Raw genomic sequence first — 23,905 nt, 5'->3', positions numbered from 1 at the left:
AGAGCATCAATATTGCAGCAAACAACAATTCACTCGCCATCTTGGATTGTGTTGGTGATGTAGAGACACCTTATGGTAGAGACCTGTCAATCACAAAAAGTCCCGCCCTAAAGCATACCCTGCTTTATGTTCTATGTGACTCTAAATGGACACTAATTTATAAAATGAACATCATGCTGTATTGAAAAATAATTGAAACTAGATATTGAGACCATCAACTCCTGTTTACAATGTAAATCAAGTGAGATAGACTTAGACATAGACTTCTATACAATCTGATTTATTTTTGCAACCTAAGGAGTTCCCCCCTGCTGGTCAGTAGAGGGAATGTCAGTTTTAAGACACTTCCACGTTGGCTTTAATCGGCAGAACCGGGTAGCAGCCCTGGGCCAAGTGTGCTTTCAGTGCACTTGAGCATACCCCACTAGCTAGCTCACAAGACGGTTAGCGGCATCGCCAAGAGAGTGAAGCCCCATTCCTCCGGTTCCCCCTCCGGTACAAGAAGTGCTACTTCAGGGCAGCACTGTTGCTGTCGTTTGAGCTGTTAGCACTGTTAGCTGCGAGCAACCGGCTCAGCCTTCACCATGTTGAAAGCCGTTAAGAGGCAATATAAATGCTACTTCAGGGCAGCACTGTTGCTGTCGTTTGAGCTGTTAGTATTGTTAGCACTGTTAGCTGCGAGCAACCGACTCAGCCGTCAACATGTTGAAAGAAGCAATATAAATGCTCCCTATCACATATATTGGACCTTAAAGTATATTGCTGATGGTGGCGGTTGTGTAGGGTAAATAATTGTTATGGGTAAATAATTGTTATGGGTAATAGATGTGGAGCTTTTCACGCAGAAGGCTATCTTCATGTACAGCGTTCTCATAAATATAAAGTCCTGATTAAAGGAGGAAAACGTTTCTTAAATATTGCTATGCAGGTTGCCGACATGGATGGAATAAAAAGGAAAGAGCCTCTTGGTATTTACATTTTAAACTCAATGTTGATATGGCACAATGATTAACAAGAAAAAAAGGCACTTCAAAGGAAAAAGACCTGATATAATAATAATAATATATTTGAGAGAAACGACCAGAAGTAATGCGCCAGAGGGATCCTGAAGTGGCTCCATCACTGACTGTCCCACCGGCCGCTGACTGCTACAGTCAGCCCCGTAAAGATCGTTCCAACGCACACCGAGGAGATGCATGTTCTTACCTGGAGGCTGGTTGTGCTGCTGGGCTCGTCCGTTTACTCTCTCGCTCTCTCTCTCCGTCGCTCTGTCGTTCCGAGGCACGAGCCGTGTTGTGCTGCTGCAGTGTATTGCCTCGCGCAGCAGGGCAGCCTCTCGAGCTCCCGTGTGTTGGTGCCGCCTGCGTGAGTGAGTGAGGACACGGGGATGTACAGTACCAGCACGCGCTCCGGCTGAAGAGGAGGGGAGGGGGGGGGGGGGGAGCTGCAGGCACGAGGCATCCGCGAGGGGCTTCAACTCACCTGTTGTTTACGTCAGCGGGGCGCGCTCCCTTGTCTCTGCCGCTCGGTATTATTGAAGGTTAACCTAACAATAACAGGATTAGTCTTGACTACTTTTACTTTTAGTATTTTCAAATACATTTGTAAGCCTAATGTTTAATATTTAAATGTTTTTTCCTGCTAAAAACCGAGATGATAGTTTACTTTGAAGGACTACATGGGAAAAACTAATCAGAAAACATGGTTTCCAACAACCTCTTGAACGCCTCTTTTTAGCTCTACATATTGATGTAGTACTTTTTAAAGACATGCTGTTTTGCTTTTCAACTCTTTCAAAGCACGACATGGCATCAAACCGGGATGTAATGTTTTATTTGAGGGATCACACACATGCAAACACACTATACTGGGACTTTGGAGCTTGGAATCTAACTTAAGTCGCATAAAAAAAGACGTTGAGTGACCCCCAGGGTTCCAGTCAAACTGTAGATATGAATATAGGTTATGGGTACCTAATTTAATTTTTTATCCATTTTTAATAGGCGAAAATACAGTTATTTACTTTTAAAAGGAACGTTTTCACTGTGTTATTATTTCATATTTCAACGCTGACATTGTGTGGTAAAAGATAAAGGAGTGATGATACAGTACAGGCATTGAATTCTTATATATATAGTGTCGTTCCATCGCCTGCTGTATGATGGAACATTTCACTACAACTGTGACTTGGACTCTAGAGCTCGAAGACTTGGACTACTTCTAAATCTAAACAAACTCTTCAAAAAACCTTCTTATAGAATATGACGCAATGTTGTCGATTAAACCAACAGGATATAACAGAGTTATGCACAACTCGCTCTGTTAAATTATTCTGGAGGAATAAAAAGGTTAAAAGAGGGACAGACAGCAAGTTATCAAGTATTCCTCAAGAGATAAATATGTAATATACAATATATAATAGAGAATAAATATCAAACTCTTTTGGATTGAGGTCACCGATCTGCAACACACACACACATACATTCTCTGAGTCACTGGGGCCTCCTCTTTCTGATACTATGCTGCGTTCACACCAATGGTGCAGCATTACGCAGAGCGTTGCCATGGCGACTCGGTGCACCTTTAATCATAATACGTTGAATCTGGTCAATAAGGCATGGGTCGCCACGGTAACGGAACCGTACGGCAACCTGTACCACCCCTCCACAAACACACACACACACACACACAGGTAACAGCTGTATTGCACTGCATGAGTGATGACAGACATCTGTTGTTTACTGAGCAAACAATAAGAGATGACACACACACATGCACACACAGACAGACAGACACACACAGACAGACACACACTCATTGTTGTCAGATGTAATTTCCTTGAACATTTATAGGACAGGAGCTAACTGCAGTGTCACTTTTGTCATTCCTGAAATAAATATATAATGAATGAATCACTACTGTAGATATTTCAGTCTGGATCTCCTTATGCAACACAATTTAGCGGTATAGGGCTACTGCTTTTTGTAGTGTGAATAGAAAACTGCATGTTTTTTTGAACGACACCATTTCTCTGAGAGCACATTAAGATTGAAGCCGACTGAAACCTCCCCACTTTCATAATTATGATTTTCCTCGTCAAAAACGCTGTGTGAAGGGAATACATACTCATGATGCTCATACTCGTACCACCCAGGTTCAAAACATGTGAACTATCGCTTGAAGGGAGTTTGACCTGTGCACGTAGGAATTATGGATCATCACAACTAGTTCTGGAAACAAATCATGGTCCATTATGCAACTTACACAACTGTAATGTGAAAACTACCCGACACCTTCAGCACACACACACACGCTGAGAATAAACTTGAAGACATCGTGTTTCCAGAAGTTGAACTTTTAAAATGAACAATAGCTGCATATTCATAGATTCTAGCGGTTTCAATGTTACATTGTGTCCAGTATGTCTTTTAACTTGGAGGGAATTCTGGGCTCAAATGGTCCCTATGTTCCAATCCTGGAATGTTTACATTGTTATCCAATCTCCCTGCGTTTGTGTCTCAACTAGTTGAAACTGGTAAGTTAAATGTCGATAGGACCATTATCGATAGGAAATCTGACCAAAAATATGAAGATAAGACCCAAAAATAAATTAAATTTACTGATATCTCCTGATCCTGGTCTTTGTAACGATCAAATAAATGACTGAAAACTGATACAAATTGGAAATGCTTCCCCAAGCAGAGATTGTACATAGTAAGAATTAATATGTGTGCGTGTGTGTGTGTGTGTGTCCGGAGTCCTCTGCAGTGCTCTTCCTCTGCAGTGGAGGCTGTTATGTAATAGCGAAGAGAGGGGCGGGGGGGGGGCTCTACTGCAACACTAAAGGACATCAATCAACACACAGAGAGTTCCTTACATACACAAAGATGTGTGGCTCTGAGCCGATTCTATTGTGGTCAAAGGTATGTGGACACGTCTGAATATGTTGTCTCGGTTGTAAATCTGTGATGTTTTGGACAATATTGTAGCAACAGTTTGGGGAAGATCTTCTCCCTTTCAACCTTTGACAATAGTCCAAGTTTACGTCTGAATACGGCGCATATTTTAACAGAATTTCCCAGAGAAAGAAAATGCTAATGAGTGTGTTTCCATCGACTACGATGAGGAGTCGGGCACGTCGCGATAAACAGTCGGTGACGCTAATAATTCTCCATTCGGGTGCCATTAAAAAGACAAGTAACCATGTGTAAAGACGTGATGGCAACAGGACGCGTTTTGTTGGTTGGTTCATGTGAGGAAGGTTACAGCCTCCTCATTGCTCCAGATACCCGATCTGATGTCTCTTCAGTGACGTTTAAGTCTTTTATCACTAAGCAGGTTTCTAAAAAACTCCTTTTTTTTCCCTCCAGCGTTTTTAAGTGCAAATTGAAAGAGCACGTAAAGTGGATGGAAACACACCTTTTGGAGGTCTGTTATGGAAGATTTGTACGGCAATCGGGAGAAATGTAATTTTAAAAAGTCTTCAAGAATCAAGTCTTTGTTGGTTTTATTGCTTGCAAGGGAAGAATTCACATCAGCTGCACGTTCTGCAGTAAAATGCTTCAACATATTGTATCACACAAGCATCTTTTTATACATACAAGGATGCAGCTGGCCTTTTGACCGTTGGACCCCCCGAGGTGAGACGAATTGAATAATCTGATCCTTTTTTGACTCCATGTAAGGTAACAGGAGGAAGCGGGTTCACAACCAGGTCACAAAGTTATACATAACATGGTTATACATATTTTACCATGACAGGTCCCGGCCGGGACTCCATTCATCTCCATTGTAGTGAACTGGAACTGGACTGAGAGTCAGACCCGATCCCCCAATATCAGTGCTGGACCTCAATAACGACCTGGGGCTGAATGATTTTATTATTTTATTGTATTATTTGTTTTTCTTTTGGAAATCTTAAACGTTTTATTTGTTTAGCACTCTCCTACCTTACAACCACCGCTGCAGAACAATTTCCCTGTGGGTAAATACAGGTCTATCTTATCTTCTTGTCTGTCCTGTTTTACGCATAATCTCTTCTTGTCCCATCCAGCTGTTCTGCCCGTTCTCTCTCTTTACCATCCGCTGGTATTGTTTCACCTCGTGGGTTAAAATGTGATCGTGAAAAATGTCTGCTGTACAGGTGTTTCTGTCTGTCTGTGGACAGGTGTGGTCACCGTGGTAGCGCCACAGCCGTGTGAGATGCAACCTGGAAACTTCACAGATGTGTAGTTTGAGATCAAAAATGAAGGCAGAGTTTGAAGATGGTTGTGGTCTGAGCAAGGGAACTGGAAAAAGGAGAGGAAGGGGGCAGTGCGGCCGTGGGGCTGTGGATTCGTGGGGCCGAGGGGCAGTGGAGTCATGGGGCCGAGGGGCAGTGGGGCTGTGGATTCGTGGGGCCGAGGGGCAGTGGGGCAGTGGAGTCATGGGGCCGAGGGGCAGTGGAGTCATGGGGCCGAGGGGCAGTGGAGTCATGGGACCGAGGGGCAGTGGGGCCGTGGAGCAGTGGGGCCGAGGGGCCGTGGGGCTGTGGAGTCATGGGGCCGAGGGGCCGAGGGGCAGTGGGGCAGTGGAGTCGTGGGGCAGAGGGGCCGTGGGGCTGTGGATTCGTGGGGCCGAGGGGCAGTGGGGCCGTGGAGCAGTGGGGCCGAGGGGCCGTGGGGCTGTGGAGTCATGGGGCCGAGGGGCCGAGGGGCAGTGGGGCAGTGGAGTCATGGGACCGAGGGGCAGTGGGGCCGTGGAGCAGTGGGGCCGAGGGGCAGTGGGGCCGTGGAGCAGTGGGGCCGAGGGGCAGTGGGGCCGTGGAGCAGTGGGGCCGAGGGGCAGTGGGGCAGTGGGGCCGTGGAGCAGTGGGGCCGATTGGCCGTGGGGCTGTGGAGTCATGGGGCCGAGGGGCCGAGGGGCAGTGGGGCAGTGGAGTCATGGGACCGAGGGGCAGTGGGGCCGTGGAGCAGTGGGGCCGAGGGGCCGTGGGGCTGTGGATTCGTGGGGCCGAGGGGCAGTGGGGCAGTGGAGTCATGGGGCCGAGGGGCAGTGGGGCAGTGGAGTCGTGGGGCCGAGGGGCAGTGGGGCCGTGGAGCAGTGGGGCCGAGGGGCAGTGGGGCCGTGGAGCAGTGGGGCCGAGGGGTCGTGGGGCTGTGGATTCGTGGGGCCGAGGGGCAGTGGGGCAGTGGAGTCATGGGGCCGAGGGGCCGAGGGGCAGTGGGGCAGTGGAGTCGTGGGGCCGAGGGGCAGTGGGGCAGTGGAGACGTGGGGCCGAGGGGCCGAGGGGCAGTGGGGCAGTGGAGTCGTGGGGCCGAGGGGCCGAGGGGCAGTGGGGCAGTGGAGCAGTGGGGCCGTGGAGTCGTGGGGCCGAGGGGCAGTGGAGCAGTGAGGCAGTGGGGCCGTGGAGTCGTGGGGCCGAGGGGCAGTGGGGCAGTGGAGCCAAGGGGCAGGTGTGATACCATCTAAAGGCTCCTCTCTAGTTTGTTCTCACCAGCGATGCGTCACACTCAGTCGCTCCTCCTCCTCCTTTCTGCCTCCTCAGCAGAAACCGGCCTCATCACTCTCCACACTGCACCGGCAGAGGGAGAGACATGTGTGTGTGGGGGGGAGAGAGACTGGATGAAGGAAGCGGAGAGACGTGAGGATGTAGAATCAGAGCAACGATCCTGCGTCAACGTTTCTGTCCCTGCAGGACAATTAGAGGTTGTTAACGAGAGCTCAGTCTCCATGGTAACAGGAGGCTGTTGCCGTGGAGACTGAGCTGTATTTCTTAATCCTAACAAAGATGGTAGCCAGAAATGACGGACAGTACCTCCACTCTAGATTTAAACATATATTGATAATGTGATGATTATATATCATATATAAAGGACAATATTTTGCATTTTTACACGAAACAAAGCATTAATATTATCTGCTGTGAGAGAGGCAGCCCCTGATGCCAGTGCGTCAGAGTTAAGGCTTGTCGGCAGCTTCTGTCTTTTTTGTGAAACGTAATGTTTTTGATAGTAACAACAAGAAAGAGTCAAACATTTGTGTTGACTCTTGATCAAATCCTCAGCTAATTTTTCTTTGGAATATAAACAATGTTGCTCCTTTATTTTTTTATTGAAACAACTACAAATCAATAGTATCGTTAAAGACTTTAAACCTAAGGGCTATGCTAGTTCGCTAGCTATGTATTTAAAGTGTGTTTGTTTGTTTTACCCTTGTCATTGTTCCGTATGGCATTGAAAACGTCCCACAATGTGGCCGATACGGTGCAATCCGACCACCTTTTTGAAAGGTCAGCAAGAAACATATAAAGTGCACTTAAATATGTGAGTTTAGCAAAAAAGTTTGATTCAAGAAGAATGACGGTAGATAAAAGTGCGTGATAATCAATGCAAACAAAAATGAACCTAATTTAATCTTTTTTTAAATTGGATTTTAAATTAACATGAGCATATGATATGCTTCAGAACCAAGTGAAAGCATCTGGATGGAATGAGCAGATGAAGGGAGATAAAAAGAAAAAGAAGCCACCAGAAGATGAGAGGGTAAAAGGAACGCAGACACAAGAGGATAAGGAGTGGAAGAAGGACAGGCTCCTCTCCGGGGCCGGTGGAGCCTCAACACCGTTTCATCCACAAAACTCATTGCATATTATCCTGCAGATGAAAGGGGGGGGAGGGGGAAGCTGTATTCAGCACTTTTAATTACAAGGAGCATGAAAAAGAAGAAGGAGGGATCTAATTTCACCGGCGGAGGGAGGGAAGGAGGGGGGAAGGAGGGGGGAAGGAGGGGGGAAGGAGGGGGGAAGGAGGGGGGAAGGAGGGAGGCTGCAGGCGGCCGTCACAGCACGCACTCCTTTCTGCCCCAGACCAGTCATCTATGGAAGTGACCTCCAGAAAGGCTTCAGGAGTATAATCAGGGAATCCTTATTCATCAGCGGTCACTCAGTCCACTGTGCTAACAATGTGACGAGTGCCCGCTCCTCTCTGGACGTATCTGTGCACTTTGGACAGGTGGGTGCTGCAATCGATAGGATCGAATATGGCCGTCTACGCGTTTTGAAAGTGACACTTCGGTCTCATCCTATCAAGTTTCAGCATAGAAAGGTAAATAAAATGACAAAATGTCAATGACATAGAAGGAATACTGCAGTCGTTATGCCATGTGATTGACAGTTACGTGTTCAGTATAGATTCAGATTAGCTTGGTTTAGGAAACACTGCTTTGGGGTCCTTTCTTCTTATTTTTATTTCACGTCCATCTCTATGCGTCACATTGACACACATCTTTTGGATTCTCTGTACATTGCACTTTTTCTTAATACTTCATATCTTTTGTACATTTCCCATGCAAAACTGGACTTTTTTTGCACTTTAAATTTCTGTATCTTTTTTTTCGATATTGTTATACACCAAAACACCAGGGCAAAGTTCTCATATGTAAATGAATTCTACGCAATAAATCTAATTCTGACTTTTGTTTAAAGTTACTGTGAGGAACTTCTACTGGGATATGTAACAGTCTCACTGTGATACTGGGAGCACAAATCGAACCCCACCCTGCTGGAGGCTCAGGCCGCATTGCTGTGCAGGGAAGGAGTGAAGGGAGACACCGGGGAACCGGAACCAGGACTGAGCAGGGGCAGAATGTCAGACTTGCCAAATTTGCCAAAATCACCAAAACATGAACCTTGTAATAACTTGTATGCATTGTAAATAAAAGCTGATTACGTTTAATGTGAAAGGGATGACAGCAAGCAACAGGGTTTGTAAGAATCCAGTGTGAATTTAAACCTGCAATACCGCTTTCTTTTTTTGGCCACTTGGGGGCAGCGTAAACACAACACTGACATATTACCAACCATCTTTTTGGAGCACAGATACAAATGTTATGTGCTTGTATAAGAGTATTTTCCTCGCACGCTACTTCATACTTTAATTCCACCACATTTATTTGAAAGCTTTAGTTAATAATTACTTTACAAGTTACACAAAACACATGAAAATAAGTACAGATGAGTCAATTGACATACAATTAACAAGCAACTATTCTGATAATCATCATGTAAAAGCATTTCAAAGCGCCAGACATGCTTTTCCTTTTATCAATGTTCATATGTTGAGTAATGTTGAGGTTTTGACAGTTGGTTGGGTTAAACAAAATGTGGGCTCTGGGCAATTGATGATGCTATTTCTTACTATTTCTTAACAATTTATTTATCAAACCAAACATTTATCATCCTTTAGAAGTGGTGTTTGTGTCCACTTGATAAAAGTCCAATATTTAATCTTTTTAAGCACGGGCTTGGTGTCCCTGAGCCACTGTGGGAAATATCTCTTTAACTAAAATAAAATAAATAAAAATAGACCAGATTTTCAGTTTTTGTACAGATTTATTTTTCATTTTCCAGAGTTTCAAATCATCAAAATGACTGATAAACAGATAAATTATGGGGGAGTGAAGACTTCATTTGACCGTCTCATGCTGGACTGAACCAAGTCCCCATTTAAGAACTTGGACTGTACCAAGTCTGAACCCCCTTGAAGCTGCTAAGAGAGAACTCTGTCTTGCTTGTTGGTGGTCACTTCATACAGGCAAATTATTATTTTAGTCATTCGTAGTATTCAAAAGGTCGATGGTCATCAGATCTTTGGAAAAAGTAGAAAAAAAGGTCACAAATGATGATCATGGACGCCAGGAGACGATGGACACCCTTCTTACATAAGAGCAACCTCCTTGTTTGTCTCCTTCAGGGACATTTGTGAAGGAAACACCCCAAAGGAGTTGATGCACCGAAGAATGAGGACATAAAAAATCTGGTGATCTATCTTATGTGATTCTTCTAGAAGGTTTCACTTACAGTAAGAAACTACTGAGTGGTTCCATATTTGTCCAAAGTAACATCAACGCTGGGACGAGATGATGAACCACAAATGCAGTTCGGTCCGATCCATCACATCAGCTCACATCTTGGTAGAAAGACAATGCTGTCATGGGTCAAAATGAGCCAATCAGAAAACCCTGAAATGGTCAAAGTAACATTCTTCTTCAGTAGCGTTCATGTTTTTTTTTCTCCATTGATAGTCATCTGAGAATAGTCTCCAGTTGTTTAGTGTTACTTTCTCCTGTATATATTGACAGCAATACTTTAAACCGGGTTGGGGGGTTCAGACCAGGACACACACACACACACACACACACACACACACAGTGGCAACAGTGAGAGGCAGTTAAACAACCGCGTTTAAAACGGCTGCGTGCCTCAGCGTCTTGCTCAAAGACACCGAGGCAGCCATCGCTCACGGCGGCTGCTTGCAGAGTTCAGATCAGAAATCTGTGATTGGGTTGGCGATGCCTCTCGATGATTAGATCATTAGAACATTCGTCTGCTCATATTTTGATGATATTTAGCAAACACGCCAATCATTCTGCTGATATTATTTTACATCCGTACTAACAGAGTATCGCTTGGGCCGGTGGTTTGAAAACATCAACTTGAACTCTGGGGAACTGCGATGCTTTCACGGATTGTCGATCATTTATTAATCGATTAACAGACAAATCAATAATCAAGATAATCGGTCGTTGCAGCAACGACATTCTCTGTTGCCTCAAAATGTTACTCGAGTAGTTTGCACCTTTGAAACAGTTTAAGGCCAGGGGTACATTAAATAAAAGCAAAACGATAAAAACAGCAAACAGCAGAAATCAAACGGACAGTTTTGAATAGATGTTTAGGAAACGTTTTATTTACATTGCAGCATTTTTCAAATCCGATGCTTAAATGCAGAGCGGACGGCCGTTGCTGTTGATGGAAGCTTTGACTCTTTCCGGGATTGAACCAGGAAAAGCTCTTCTTGGAAAAAAGAAATCCAAAACAAATATTCAAATCTTGGTATCCAAATGAAAAATGACATCAAGTATTTATTTTAAAAACAGTGGTTTGTAAACAAAAGTTGAAGCCGATTGTTGTCTTCTTCTTCTTTTTTTTTTTTTCTTTTTTTTGTCAGCGCTTTTCTTTCCCCCTCTTTTATTTCACGTAAAATATACAACTTATGTTCAGAGGGGTCCCGGGGGTCCACGCGGTCCACCGGGCCGAAAAAACGACGACGTACCATCGCAGCATTTATTTGTCTCATCTTCTGAAAAATAGGATAAAGATACAAACTTTCCTATCGTACACAAGCACCCTTTGTGCGGCGACTTCACTTCACGCTTCAGCATTGAGAGCCTCTATTTTTCTTCTGTGTACCATAGTAAAAAAAGTGTCATGCACAGTCTCTCCCTTCGACCTCCCTGCCCCCCCCCCCCCCCCCCCCCCCCCCCCCCCCCCCCCCCCCACTCACAGACAGACATCCCAGAGCCGCAGATGGAGTGTGACGCCTTCTACTGTCAATCACAGTAAGCCCGCCCTAACACATCTTTTGACTCTAAATGGACTATAACAAGATTATTGTGTCTCAAAGAGCACCACTGACAAACTTTATTTCAGTCCGAGCAGCGTTCCTACGCAAACACTATTTTGAGCTAGAGCTAATTGTTTTTACTCCCGTCTACATCCGTCATTTCAAGACAATCATTTGACAATAAAGCTTCTATTTCTTTTTGTTTGTGCAATTGTAGCAATTACGGATCTGATTAGAAAACATTTTACACCAGAACAGTGAAATAAGAATAAAAAAGGGAAGTTTGGCTTCATCGGTTTTCTTTTATTCTTTTTTTTATTGTCTGGCTCGAGTCAGACGGTGTTATAGGAGTGTAATGCTACATCTAATATTCCATCAGCAACTGTGAATTATTTATGAAACCTAATAGAAGAAAATGTTGCTTCCTACTGGGAAGAAATCAGGCAGTCAAAATAAACTTTTGAAGAGGGAAACCTCGAAAGCGTCCAAACTCGGTCCATCAACGGCTCCGGGCCACCATACCTGTACTTTATTATAATTCATAATAATATTGTCTAAATCACAGCTCTCACCGCAGACACCACAAAGTACCGAACCACACCTGCTCCTTGTTAAAAACTATAGAAGGTAAAGTTACCATGAACTTGACAAAACACACACACACACTCAAACATACACACACAAAAATGTTGATTAAGAAAATGAGTGATAAAATTAAAATCAACCAATGCACTTTTAGATAGAAGACGCAGTCTGACTGAAACCCATAGATGCGTGACAGGAAGCTCGGAACTTAGCTAACACACACACACACACACACACACACACACACACACACACACACAGTCTGCAGCAGAGGGTGCTGATTGGCTGTCGTGGTCCTTTTTTCAGACACGGTAAGAAAAAAACAGACGGGCAAACAGATATATTAAAAAAAACTCTCACTCTCTCCTTTTGGGTTGTTCATACTGGCTGAGGGGGCGATGACATCCCTTGATCCCCCCCCCCTTCCTGATCAAGTCCAGCAAACAAAGAATTAGAGGAAGAAAGTACCCATCTTCCTTTCCCTGTGAGGGTTATTAGGGGAGGTCAAGCTTGGGGTCAAAGGTTACGGGGTGACGGAGGAGTCGGTGCAGGTTGCAAAAGAGAAAAGAAAAATAGAAAAAGGGAGAGAAGGACTGTAGGCTTGTGCCATCGCTGCTCTCCTGTCTACCAAGAAAAATAGAGAAGAAGAAAGAGAGAGGAAGGAGGGATGGCAGACAGAGAAAGAGAGGGAGGAACAGATGGAGCAAGGCTCGCTAGCGGTTGTTCTTGGCTGCCTCCTTAGCAGCCACGATGAGAGGAGTCAGACTGGAGAGGGGCTTCGCCATCTTCAGAAACTGGTGCTGTGAGCAGGAGGAGGAGGAGGAGGAGGAGGAGGAGGAGGAGGAGGAGGAGGAGGAGAAAGAGAAAGAGGAGGGAGGGAGGGGGAGAGGGAAAAAGGGAGGGAGGTAGAGAAAAAAAGAGAGATATTTCAGTTCACTGCCTAAAGTTAATTTCATCATTCATGATATGGTTTACTTTTCTTTTTTACTTTTCACTGTATGTGTGTGTGTGTGTGTGTGTATGTGTGTGTGCGTGTGTGTGCGCGCTGACAATGAGCACGTAGTCTGTCCCAAGTTGTGTCACGGTACGGCGACTCAGGCCTGAGACTTTCTACGGTTTCAGAAGGAGGTCTGTTATAGAAATAATCCAATTCAAAGGCTCCTTTGTGCGAGCGAGTTCTTGTTCCCTGAAGTAATCGTGTAAAGGTTGATTCAATAGTTTGTTGAGCATTAAATACGAGGTCAGGTGATTTCTCAAAGCTTGTATTCATGGCTCGCATATCGGTCGATAACAGATACCGATCCGACACCAGCTACATGAAACCAAGCCTTATAGTTGGCAATAAAGTCTGACACGAGTTCATTACAAATCAGAATATATAGGCAATAATAATAATAATAATAGATATCTAGCTCACACACACACACACACACACACTGCTGTACCTGCAGCAGCTCTTTCGCCGACCCTCTCTTCTCCACGTCCATCTCCAGACATCGGTTCAGGAAGTCCCTGAATGTTGTCGACAGCTTCTCCGGGTTCTGCAGTTCCGGTGTCCCGTTGGTTGCTATGAGATACAGTGCCTGCGACACACACACGCACACGCACACACATACACACACGTAAGCAACAAGGTAGTCTACATCCCATGAAGCAAACACACACTCACAACAACCAGGTGTGCAGAAACATCCTTCACTTCGGCACCATCCAGTGGTGGTTTTCAGAATGACAGCGATGGCAACTTGTACTGTGGATAAATCTACAGTTAGACATCGATGTTCTGCAGCTTTTATAGCGACCACATTCTCACCCTCAGTGGGTTCTCATTCAGGTAGGGCGGCTCCCCCTCCACCATCTCTATGGCCATGATGCCCAGGGACCAGATGTCCACTTTGGGGCCGTAGGCTTTGCGGGTCACGACCTCCGGGGCCATCCAGTACGGAGTCCCCACCATGGTGCTGCGTTTGCTCTGCTCCGGGGTGATTTGGGCGCAGAAGCCAAAGTCGGCTGTGAGGAGCACAGAGGACAGAGGACAGAGGACAGGAGGACAGAGGACAGGAGAACAGAAGACAGGAGGACAGAGGACAGACGACAGGAGAACAGAATACAGGAGGACAGAGGACAGGAGGACAGAGGACAGAGGACAGGAGGACAGAGGATAGGAAGACAGGAGGACAGAAGACAGGAGGACAGAAGACAGGGGACAGAGGACAGGAGGACAGAAGACAGAGGACAGGAGGCCAGAAGAAAGGAGGACAGAGGACAGGAGGACAGAGGAGAGGAGGACAGAAGACAGGAGGCCAGAAGAAAGGAGGACAGAGGACAGGAGGACAGAAGACAGGAGGACAGAGGACAGGAGGACAGAAGAAAGGAGGACAGAGGACAGGAGGACAGAAGACAGGAGGACAGAGGAGAGGAGGACAGAAGACAGGAGGACAGAGGACAGACGACAGGAGGACAGAGGACAGAGGACAGAAGACAGGAGGACAGAGGACAGAGGACAGCGTGAGTCCATGACTTCACAACGTTTGACAGTCACCTTTATAATTGACCATCTGCAAAAGTTAAATTTAAGTTATAGATAAACGTTTAAGTTGTAGGTTATAGCTGAAATTAATTAAAATCAACAAGTCTAACTGATAGCTGATCATTGTTCCCTCTGTGTCAACAGTAGTCACTGGACTTCAATACTGGTCCCAATAGACTCAGAGCTCCCCCTGTCGGACAATGCCAGCAACTACAACAACAATCCTCCCCGACTACAACACGGTATAAGCAGTCGTGGCTAATAATAAAAGACAATAATTATAATACAATAAATATGAAACAATGTGATCTGTGGACTGACTGAGTTTGACTGAGCCGTCCATGCCCAGCAGGATGTTGTCGCTCTTAATGTCTCGATGGATGACCTGGTTGAAGTGGAGGAACTCCAACGCCTGGAGACACTGGAGAGAGGGAGAGAGAGACAGACAGACAGTTAGAGGGGGAGAGAGAGACAGATAGACAGACAGTTAGAGGGAGGGAGAGAGAGACAGACAGACAGACAGACAGTTAGAGGGAGAGAGAGAGACAGATAGACAGTTAGAGGGGGAGAGAGAGACAGATAGACAGACAGTTAGAGGGGGAGAGAGAGACAGACAGTTAGAGGGGGAGAGAGAGACAGATAGACAGACAGTTAGAGGGGGAGAGAGAGACAGATAGACAGACAGTTAGAGGGAGGGATAGACAGATAGACAGACAGTTAGAGGGAGAGAGAGACAGACAGACAGACAGACAGACAGTTAGAGGGAGAGAGAGACAGATGGACAGTTAGAGGAAGAGAGAGACAGACAGACAGTTAGAGGGAGAGAGAAACAGATAGACAGACAGTTAGAGGGAGAGAGAGACAGACAGACAGACAGTTAGAGGGACAGAGAGAGAGAGAGAGACAGACAGACAGTTAGAGGGACAGAGAGAGACAGACAGACAGTTAGAGGGACAGAGAGAGACAGATATACAGACAGTTAGAGGGACAGAGAGACATACAGACAGTTAGAGGGACAGAGAGAGACATACAGACAGTTAGAGGGACAGAGAGAGACAGATAGACAGTTAGAGGGACAGAGAGAGAGAGACAGACAGACGGACAGTTAGGGGGACAGAGAGACAGACAGACAGTTAGAGGGACAGAGAGAGAGAGAGACAGACAGACACAGAGAGACAGAGAGAAGGAGACAGACAGAGGGACAGAGAGAGAGACACAGACACACAGAGAGAAACAGAAAGAGAAAAAGGAACAGAGAGAGACAAAGCAGGAGACAGACGTCAAGAGATGATGTCAAAGTGGGCATTTTAAAATTAATTTCCAACCAAAATTCTGTCTCCTGACTCCTGTCTCCTATCTCCTTGTCTCCTGTCTCCTGTCTCCTGACTTCTGTCTCCTATCTCCTTGTCTCCTGTCTCCTGACTTCTGTCTCCTATCTCCTTGTCTCCTGTCTCCTGACTCCTATCTCATTGTCTCCTATCTCCTTGTCTCCTGACTCATTACTCCTTGTCTCCTGTCTCCTGACTCCTGACTCCTGACTCCTGACTTCTGTCTCCTATCTCTTTGTCTCCTATCTCCTTTTCTCCTGACTTCTGTCTCCTTGTCTCCTGTCTCCTGACTCCTGTCTCCTGACTTCTGTCTCCTATCTCCTTGTCTCCTGACTCCTGACTTCTGTCTCCTGTCTCCTTGTCTCCTTGTCTCCTGACTCCTGTCTCCTATCTCCTTGTCTCCTGTCTCCTGTCTCCTGACTTATGTCTCATATCTCCTTGTCTCCTATCTCCTTTTCTCCTGACTTCTGTCTCCTTGTCTCCTGTCTCCTGACTCCTGTCTCCTGACTTCTGTCTCCTATCTCCTTGTCTCCTGACTCCTGACTTCTGTCTCCTGACTCCTGTCTCCTGACTTCTGTCTCCTATCTCCTTGTCTCCTGTCTCCTGACTCCTGTCTCCTGACTTCTGTCTCCTATCTCCTTGTCTCCTGACTCCTGACTCTTACCTCTCTGCACACAGCAGCTATCTGGGCTTCATCCATGCAGGTCTCCGTGACGACATCAGTCAACGAACCTCCGGCCAGGTACTCCATCACCACCCACAGCTCGTCACCCACCAGGTAACTATGGAAACCATCAACACACACAGGTATTTATTATTCACCATAAGACATGAAACCTGGACATTGTTCGTCAGACGTTAGAAGGCCCGGAGGGGACTCGCTATTCAACTCAAAATGAAATACACACACACACACACACACACACACACACACACACACAACACATGAACAGAAGCCTCTAGAAAGCTTGTCAGTGAGTGTGTGAGTGTGAGTCTAACCTGTCCAGGTAGTTGACAATGTTGGGGTTCTTATTTTCCCTCATCACCAGAATCTCATTGATGATCAGCTCCTTCTTGGGCTGCTGCTGCAGGTTCATCTGTTTGATGGCAACCTGAGAGAGAGAAAAAGACATTTGTCCACTTTTCTCATATTCATGCAAATAAATCACACGGATGTGAGACGAAACTGAGAGCAGAGAAGAAATGGAAAGAGAAAGCTAACGTGAGACGGAGTAAAAGAAGAGGAGAGGACAGAAAGCCAGAGGGAAACCTCTCAATCCGACGGCAGTTAAAGGTCGTGAGGCAGCGCGGCGCGGCGGACATTAAAAAGTGAGCACACACACTAATCCTCAGGGTGAAACTGAGGAGGATTATCCCCACAGACTTAAATAATGAACCTGTTGAGGCTGAAGACTAATCCAGTCGCTGTGCAGACTCCACCAGGACGGACTGCTCTCACAGAACTCACTTCAGCATCAACTTCATCTTTGGCCGTTCAGCCGACACCTGAACTGCTGAACACTTTGTCTGTTTAAAGTCGTCTTCATCATCCAGGTAGTGGACTTTATTTCCCCTCTACTTCTTTGGCTTCAGGACGTTTTAGCCCTCTTGTCTCTCTGTGTGAATGTGCATTTCCTGTTCTGGTAAATTCATCATGTATGTTGCCATGGGTTGAAAGCTCAAACTCTGAATTTGAGTATTTACAAGGATATCTCTCTAGACAATCATTGGATGGATTGCCATAAAACTCCAGGACACCATTCTCCAGTTTTACACAACCTGTTTTTAGCACGGTCAGCGTTCCCTCTGTGACCAATGAGGCTGGCTGTGAGCTGAAGGAGCAGAGAACAGAAGGAGACCACAATACCGACCTCCTGTCCTGTAGCGATGTCTATGGCTGTGTACACCGTTCCAGATGCCCTGAAAACACACAGCAGAGAGTGCCACATTAACATGATGTCATCATTTCTTTGTTGGAAGTAATATATTTAGGGTCATTCAAAGGGTTTCACACTTCACGGCAGCATTCAAACAACCAGGAGACGCTCCACATCATGCCGATTCAGAATAAAAACCTCAAAACTGATCTCGGGCCACGTTAGTTAAAGTTATTCTGTGTTGATTGTGGACAAAAGTAGTAGAAAAACTCTCATTTTACTGCAGCAGGGTCTGACAGTCTGCCCCGCTCAGTCCTGGTTCTGGTTCTCACGTGTCTGCTTTCCATCCAGCGGGCCCAGCAATACAGAGTCCGGGTCCTCCGACCCAGTGGCACCGAGGACGAGCATTAAGAATAACGAGATAGAAATCTCCTCGCTGATGGTCTCGTGTACTTATGAAGTTCATATAGAGATTTGTTCATATAGAGGATTTGTTTGGGTGTTGGGTTCAAAGATCGACAATCTTTCTCCAGAAGTGTTGACCCCGCCTTTAAGCGATGGGACCAATCACAGGAGACTCCGCCGACACTCACCCCTGTCCGATCTTCTCGAAGCGTGTATATTTCTTCTTGGGGTCTCCCACACTCACGATCGTCCCTGAGTCAAAGAAAGAAAAGACAAAGAAAAGTTCAGAGAATAGTATTCGGAGAAGGATGAACTAGGCCCTTTAGTCCACAGCGGAATAGTTCTTATGTCTTCTTTTTACTCTTCAACTGAATCTCGATGGATAGAAGAGTCGTGGGTCTTTCTATCCATCCAGATCCTACTCTAAGGTCAATGCAGCATGCTGTCTGGGAGAAAGAGCAGAGAGAAGAGGAGGAACATAAAGAATCCGTGAAAGACTTCAGGAAGTAAAAGGTGATGAAGATGAAAGAATAGAATAAACGACAGACAGCTGGGAGCGTAGGACTGAACAGGACGGAAGAAATGAAGGAAAAAAGGAAGAAAGGGGGAAAAAAATCAAGATGGAAGAACCGATTAAAGGAATTAGGCGAGAAAGGGAAGAATCAAGAAAGACAAAAAGGCTGAAAAGAAAGAAGGCAGAAAGCAATGTAAGTAACAAATGAAGGAAATAAGAGTGAAGAAAGACATGATGGATAAATAAATAAATGAAATAAAGAAAGGACAGAGGAAAGAATAAGGATAAAAGACAGAAAAAAAGACAGACAGACAGACAGACAGCTCCGTCTGCAGCTCAGTAATCAGACTCCACAGAAGGAAAGTGATTAGAGGAAAAAACTTGGAGTCGGTCTGTAACCGCAGGAGACGATGGATGGAGAGAGGACAACCAATCAGACGTGAGGATTGGACAGTGGGGGCGGGGACAGTGGATATCAGGTCTGTCAGTCAGAGAGACGGACACACAGACAGGCAGTATCCTGGTCTTACCAGCAGAGGGAGATCTGAGCACATCTGGACAGGCGTGGGGCATGATTTAAAAAATATACAGGCTTTTATTACAAATACAGAACAATACATTTCAATACGGGGGAGAGGGTTGTTTTTATTAATTTTGTTATATGTGCTTTTATTCTGAAGGGTTGGGTCATTATTTAGATACACTGCATCAAGCAGCTCAAAGGTTTATAGGAGGATTTATTTATGTACACAATCATGTTCATTATTTTTTGACTTCTGTCTAATAATTCCTTTTTTCTACTGAATAGTTTTATTTTCTTTATTTCCATTGGACACAGCAAAAAGGTTGGAAATAATGAATAATTATATATGAAGTTTAAAAATAGAATATTATATATGCAATGGTGGCAACATTTTACAGACTTTAAACGATCTTAAACGTAGAAAGAGATGAAGTACACACGTGGTGTGCAACAAGACCTTTTTATTTGGATTATTTTATAGGAAGATATTACTACAAAAAAAACGTCTGAAGATAAACTACTACAGCTCTGTGTGTGACCTCACAGCACATGATTAAAAATAGATGTCATGCTATTATCATAAGACATGTTGGAAGAGTACAAAACACAAACTTAATCCAGTTCCTCAGTGTCCGTGCTTCCCGCCTGCAGTTTATTCTGGACCGTGTCCTTTCATTTGAGTTGGAATCAGGAGCGTTACCCCGACGACCTCCGAGCTTTCAGCCAGGGAGAAAAGAATGGCTTCCGGAGACAAAAGCTGTGTGAACGCCACGTCGACTGCTACAGTAACAAGCACCGAGGACAAATTAAATACTTTTAAAAGGTCGCGGTGCAGAAGACTGGACATTTACTTTTTTAAAGGATCGGAGACACGGCGGGCGGTTATATCATGAGAGGTGATAACGTTATGTAACATCTCTCACTTCGCACACCGCAGAACCACCGCTATCATCACAAAGTCGTTCTACATGGAGTAGGCCCTGTATTATGTGCGATTAAAATATGTTGTGTGTGTGTGTGTGTGTGCGTTGCAGCCCCAGAAGGAGCTGATCACCAATGAGATTCTGTGTGTGTGTACGTGTGTGTGTGTAAAGAGAAAGTGATGAAACAAAAAAATAAAAAGAGTGTTTTAGAGGCTAAAATTATCTCTTGGAGACTCGCTGAACTGCAGCGCGTAGGAGCTGCGTCACGCTCCTTTTACTTTTCTGTAAAACGGATGACTATTACTATTTATAGAGCAAATCATGAACATGTTCTCACTCTTCTGGTTTCAGACCTCCCACCAGATCGTCTTTAGGAACCCAGGATGAATCAGGTCTCGCTCACAGTCAAAGTGTTCTGGTTCATCCCAAAAGGTCACAGCTGGGGTTTGAGGTCGGGGCTCTGAGCAGACCAGTTAAATTCCCCCACACCAAACTAGAAAAAAGCATTTCCTCATGGAGACGGCGCTGTGCATGCGCTGGAATGCTTGCGGCGTTAAAAAGAGTGCGTGAATACGGGACTGGGAGCGTTTCCATCGCCCCTTAACGGGTCTCAACATGGCGTGACCTGAGGTGGCGGCTTGCAGCTTGCAGCTAACAGCGCCAATACGCTGACAGAGCCAACAGTGCTAACCAGCGGGGGAAACAGAGGGGGAACCAGTGGGGGAACTTACGTAGTTTCTCCAGGATCTCCTCATCCGACATCTTCTTCTTCCTGGTTTTGTCCTGGGGGCGGGGCACTGAGGGCCCGGGGGCGGGGCTCGCACTGGGAGGGCTGCTGGGAGCTCCGTCCGAAGGGGGGGCGGGGGTGACACCGGCGGCGGCAGTGGCGGTGGAGGCCCCGACGGCCGGCGGCGGGGAGATGGGCGAGGTCGCGGCATCTTTGGTGGGAGGAGGAAGAGGGAGGGGCTCGATCACCGAGCGAGTGTATATCTGAAGGAGCAACCGAAACACTGTTACACAACTCTGAATCAGAGAAAATACTTTCAATATTAATAATTAGTCTTTTCCAGGCTTTTGATTCAAAAAGTGAAGATGAACGACATCTGACAGCTGCTGTGCAGTGAGACGCCATCAATAAACACAAATAGTACCGCAGTGACTCAGCATTGATTCTACATCACAAAATGTAAACAAAATTAATGAGAACATTAGCTCGCCTACACTTGTCACAATAAATGACCATCTGTTGCCTGGACATTGTTCCTTGAGCTGATTTATTAATAATTGTATATCAATATCCATAGTGCCCTCTGTCAATCTCAACCTAGAGCAATTTCCCTCTCCTCACACATGAGTTTAAAACAACACTGAGTACGTACATAGACTAGAGGCTAGAGGAGCTCCTGATTCTCTTTCTGAAGTGTGAAATGTAAGAATAACCACTAACTGAAATGCAGCGCAGTGTTGGAAACAATGGCAATCTTTAAAAAAATTAAATATATATAAATATATGTATTAAATTAGCTTGTGCTAACTGAACAGAGAGTGATTCATGTTCACATGTTGCAACTGAGCTGTGAGACGTTTGAGTCCCGCTCCACTCTCAGACAGGTGTTTGTGTTTGTGTGTGTGTGTGTGTGTGCGAGCGTGTGCGTGTGTGTGTGCGTGTGTGTTTGTGTGCGTGTGCGTGTGTGTTTGTGTGCGTGTGCGTGTGTGTGACGGTGGGAGCTCCAGTCAGGTGCACAAGACTAGTCACCGTGGTAACTGTGGTGGCGCCATGGAAGCAGCCTCTCAACCGCCAACCTGTCTGACGGAGGAGCAACAATGTTTGCCTGTGTGTGTGTGTGTGTGTGTGTGTGTGTGTGTGTGTGTGTGTGTGTGTGTGTGGTCACAGTGGTGTATCACTGTACTTTGTGTGATCCAAAAACATTTTGGCGAAAAGTCAACATAATAAATATAATAAATATATCTATCTATACCGTTAATTTAATAAATTTATCCAGCAAACATACATTGTTACAAAAAGACATTAGTAGTACATTAAAGTAATGTTTGTGGAAATAAAATCACTGAAAACTTCCCCTTTGATGCATTTCATGTCCGGTCATTTCCTCCCAGTTCTCTATGTCTTGAGTTGTAGTTTTCTAAACCTTAAGTTGTAGTTTTTTCCGTCTTGAGTTGTAGTTTTCTACACCTTAAGTTGTAGTTTTTTCCGTCTTGAGTTGTAGTTTTCTAAACCTTAAGTTGTAGTTTTTTCCGTCTTGAGTTGTAGTTTTCTAAACCTTAAGTTGTAGTTTTTTCCGTCTTGAGTTGTAGTTTTCTAAACCTTAAGTTGTAGTTTTTTCCGTCTTGAGTTGTAGTTTTCTACACCTTAAGTTGTAGTTTTTTCCGTCTTGAGTTGTAGTTTTCTAAACCTTAAGTTGTAGTTTTTTCCGTCTTGAGTTGTAGTTTTCTAAACCTTAAGTTGTAGTTTTTTCCGTCTTGAGTTGTAGTTTTCTACACCTTAAGTTGTAGTTTTCTCCGTCTTTAGTGATAGTTTTCAACATTTCTAACTCATATCTACAATCATCTGTAGGACTTTTAAGATGTTTCCCTCCAATTTTAAAGTAAGTCCCATGTGTGTACTTACTTTTTTATTATCACTTTCTATGACACCCATTACTATAATGTATTATTAACATACTGTATTATCATAGTTATATTCTTGCATACTGTGTGATCCTGTGTTTGCCGGCCATCCCTTCTTCACAGGACTGTCTGAAGGTATGGACAGCATGTGTGTGCGTGTCCTTACTGATTTGGTGTGCTCTGGTCGGGGGGCGATCACCGGCGGGGGCTCGGCCTCATCCTCGTCGTCGTCCTCAGATACGGTTGCTATGGCGGGCGTCTCTGACACAGCCTTGGAGCTCTGCGTGACATCACAGGGGGTGAGAGGGCGGAGCCTCGGTGACATCATCGTCACATGAGCAAACACCAGACCCAGCATTGCTACGGTTACCGACTCTTCTTCTACTGCTTCATCATCTCATCGTGCTCTATTTATTTTCTCGTTTTGGTCCCTGAATTGAACTTCCTGTCTTTCCCGCCTCCCTCCCTCTGTCCTGCCACCCTTTTTTCTCTTCCATCACTGTTGATGTCTGAAAGCTCGCGTCATGTCTGGCTCCTGATGCCACTAGTCACACATCCTCCCCTCCGACATCCCTCTCTTCTTCCTCTTCCTCTCTGCTCTGTCCCTCTCTGACACTCTCAGCCGGTGGCCGAGCTGCAGAGACAGGGAAATGGTGAAAGGAGGAAAAGATGCTGATTCACAATGCAGAGAGGGGAAGAGAGAGAGGAGTGCATCTCTAGGTGTGGCATCCTCATCCTCATCATCATCACTTCCTGCTCCCCCCTTCTCTATATTCCTTTCAGACACTTTGCACAGCAAAATAAACTTAACAATTATTTCAATAGGAGCCAGTGAGTTTGGAAAATGTGTGCGTCGTCCAGCAATAACATGTGGTCCTGTATTGGGAATGCCAGCTTCAAATGTTGTCCTTTGAAGCTGGATCATACCGCATACACACATATTCACTTCTTTTAACGTATACTCCCTTTTTCACCTCTCCCTCACACCTCATCTCCTCCACTCATTCTTCTAATCTCCTCATCCTGTCACACCTCAGTTCTCCTATTATTCCTTTCATTGCTCGACAGTCACCTCTCAAATTTACCCTCAACTTTATTCACTCTCAAACTAGCCTTTAAGTCTTTCTTTTCTTTTTTTTCAAATGCAGCCATGTCTTCATTAATATGTTGGATGATAAAAAATGATTTTTTTTACATGAAGCACTATG

At 45.2% G+C, this 23,905-nt stretch overlaps 2 protein-coding genes across 5 annotated transcripts in view; both read right to left on the bottom strand.

Moving 5' to 3' along the window:
- Nucleotides 1-5,535: 5,535 nt before the first annotated feature.
- On the bottom strand, nt 5,536-5,883 carry LOC117727937 (vegetative cell wall protein gp1-like). Its single transcript, XM_034528487.1, has one exon. It carries the CDS (start codon nt 5,881-5,883, stop codon nt 5,536-5,538), a length of 348 nt encoding a protein of 115 aa, XP_034384378.1.
- A 5,436-nt stretch (nt 5,884-11,319) lies between these two features.
- pak1 (p21 protein (Cdc42/Rac)-activated kinase 1) overlaps nt 11,320-23,905 on the bottom strand; it is a 41,051-nt gene continuing 28,465 nt past the window's right edge. For all 4 annotated transcript variants that reach the window (XM_034528847.1, XM_034528846.1, XM_034528848.1 and 1 more), the window contains 10 exons: nt 22,864-22,977; nt 20,801-21,059; nt 18,298-18,361; nt 17,699-17,747; nt 16,827-16,939; nt 16,492-16,609; nt 14,821-14,920; nt 13,783-13,979; nt 13,415-13,552; nt 11,320-12,769 (listed from right to left, as the gene is read on the bottom strand). In XM_034528847.1, the coding sequence (XP_034384738.1) occupies nt 12,683-12,769; nt 13,415-13,552; nt 13,783-13,979; nt 14,821-14,920; nt 16,492-16,609; nt 16,827-16,939; nt 17,699-17,747; nt 18,298-18,361; nt 20,801-21,059; nt 22,864-22,977 (1,239 nt within the window). In that variant the 3' untranslated portion in view covers nt 11,320-12,682. The remainder of the gene's footprint in view (nt 12,770-13,414; nt 13,553-13,782; nt 13,980-14,820; nt 14,921-16,491; nt 16,610-16,826; nt 16,940-17,698; nt 17,748-18,297; nt 18,362-20,800; nt 21,060-22,863; nt 22,978-23,905) is intronic.

This window comes from Cyclopterus lumpus, chromosome 25 (genome assembly GCF_009769545.1).
Source record: "Cyclopterus lumpus isolate fCycLum1 chromosome 25, fCycLum1.pri, whole genome shotgun sequence".
NCBI lineage: Eukaryota > Metazoa > Chordata > Actinopteri > Perciformes > Cyclopteridae > Cyclopterus > Cyclopterus lumpus.
Note: the sequence above shows the minus strand (reverse complement) of the source record. Positions and strands in the feature narration are given on the sequence as shown.

Coding starts and splice junctions, on each gene's coding strand:
- LOC117727937 (XM_034528487.1), bottom strand. CDS start 5,883: ATGACTCCACAGCCCCACGGCCAATCGGCCCCACTGCTCCACGGCCCC.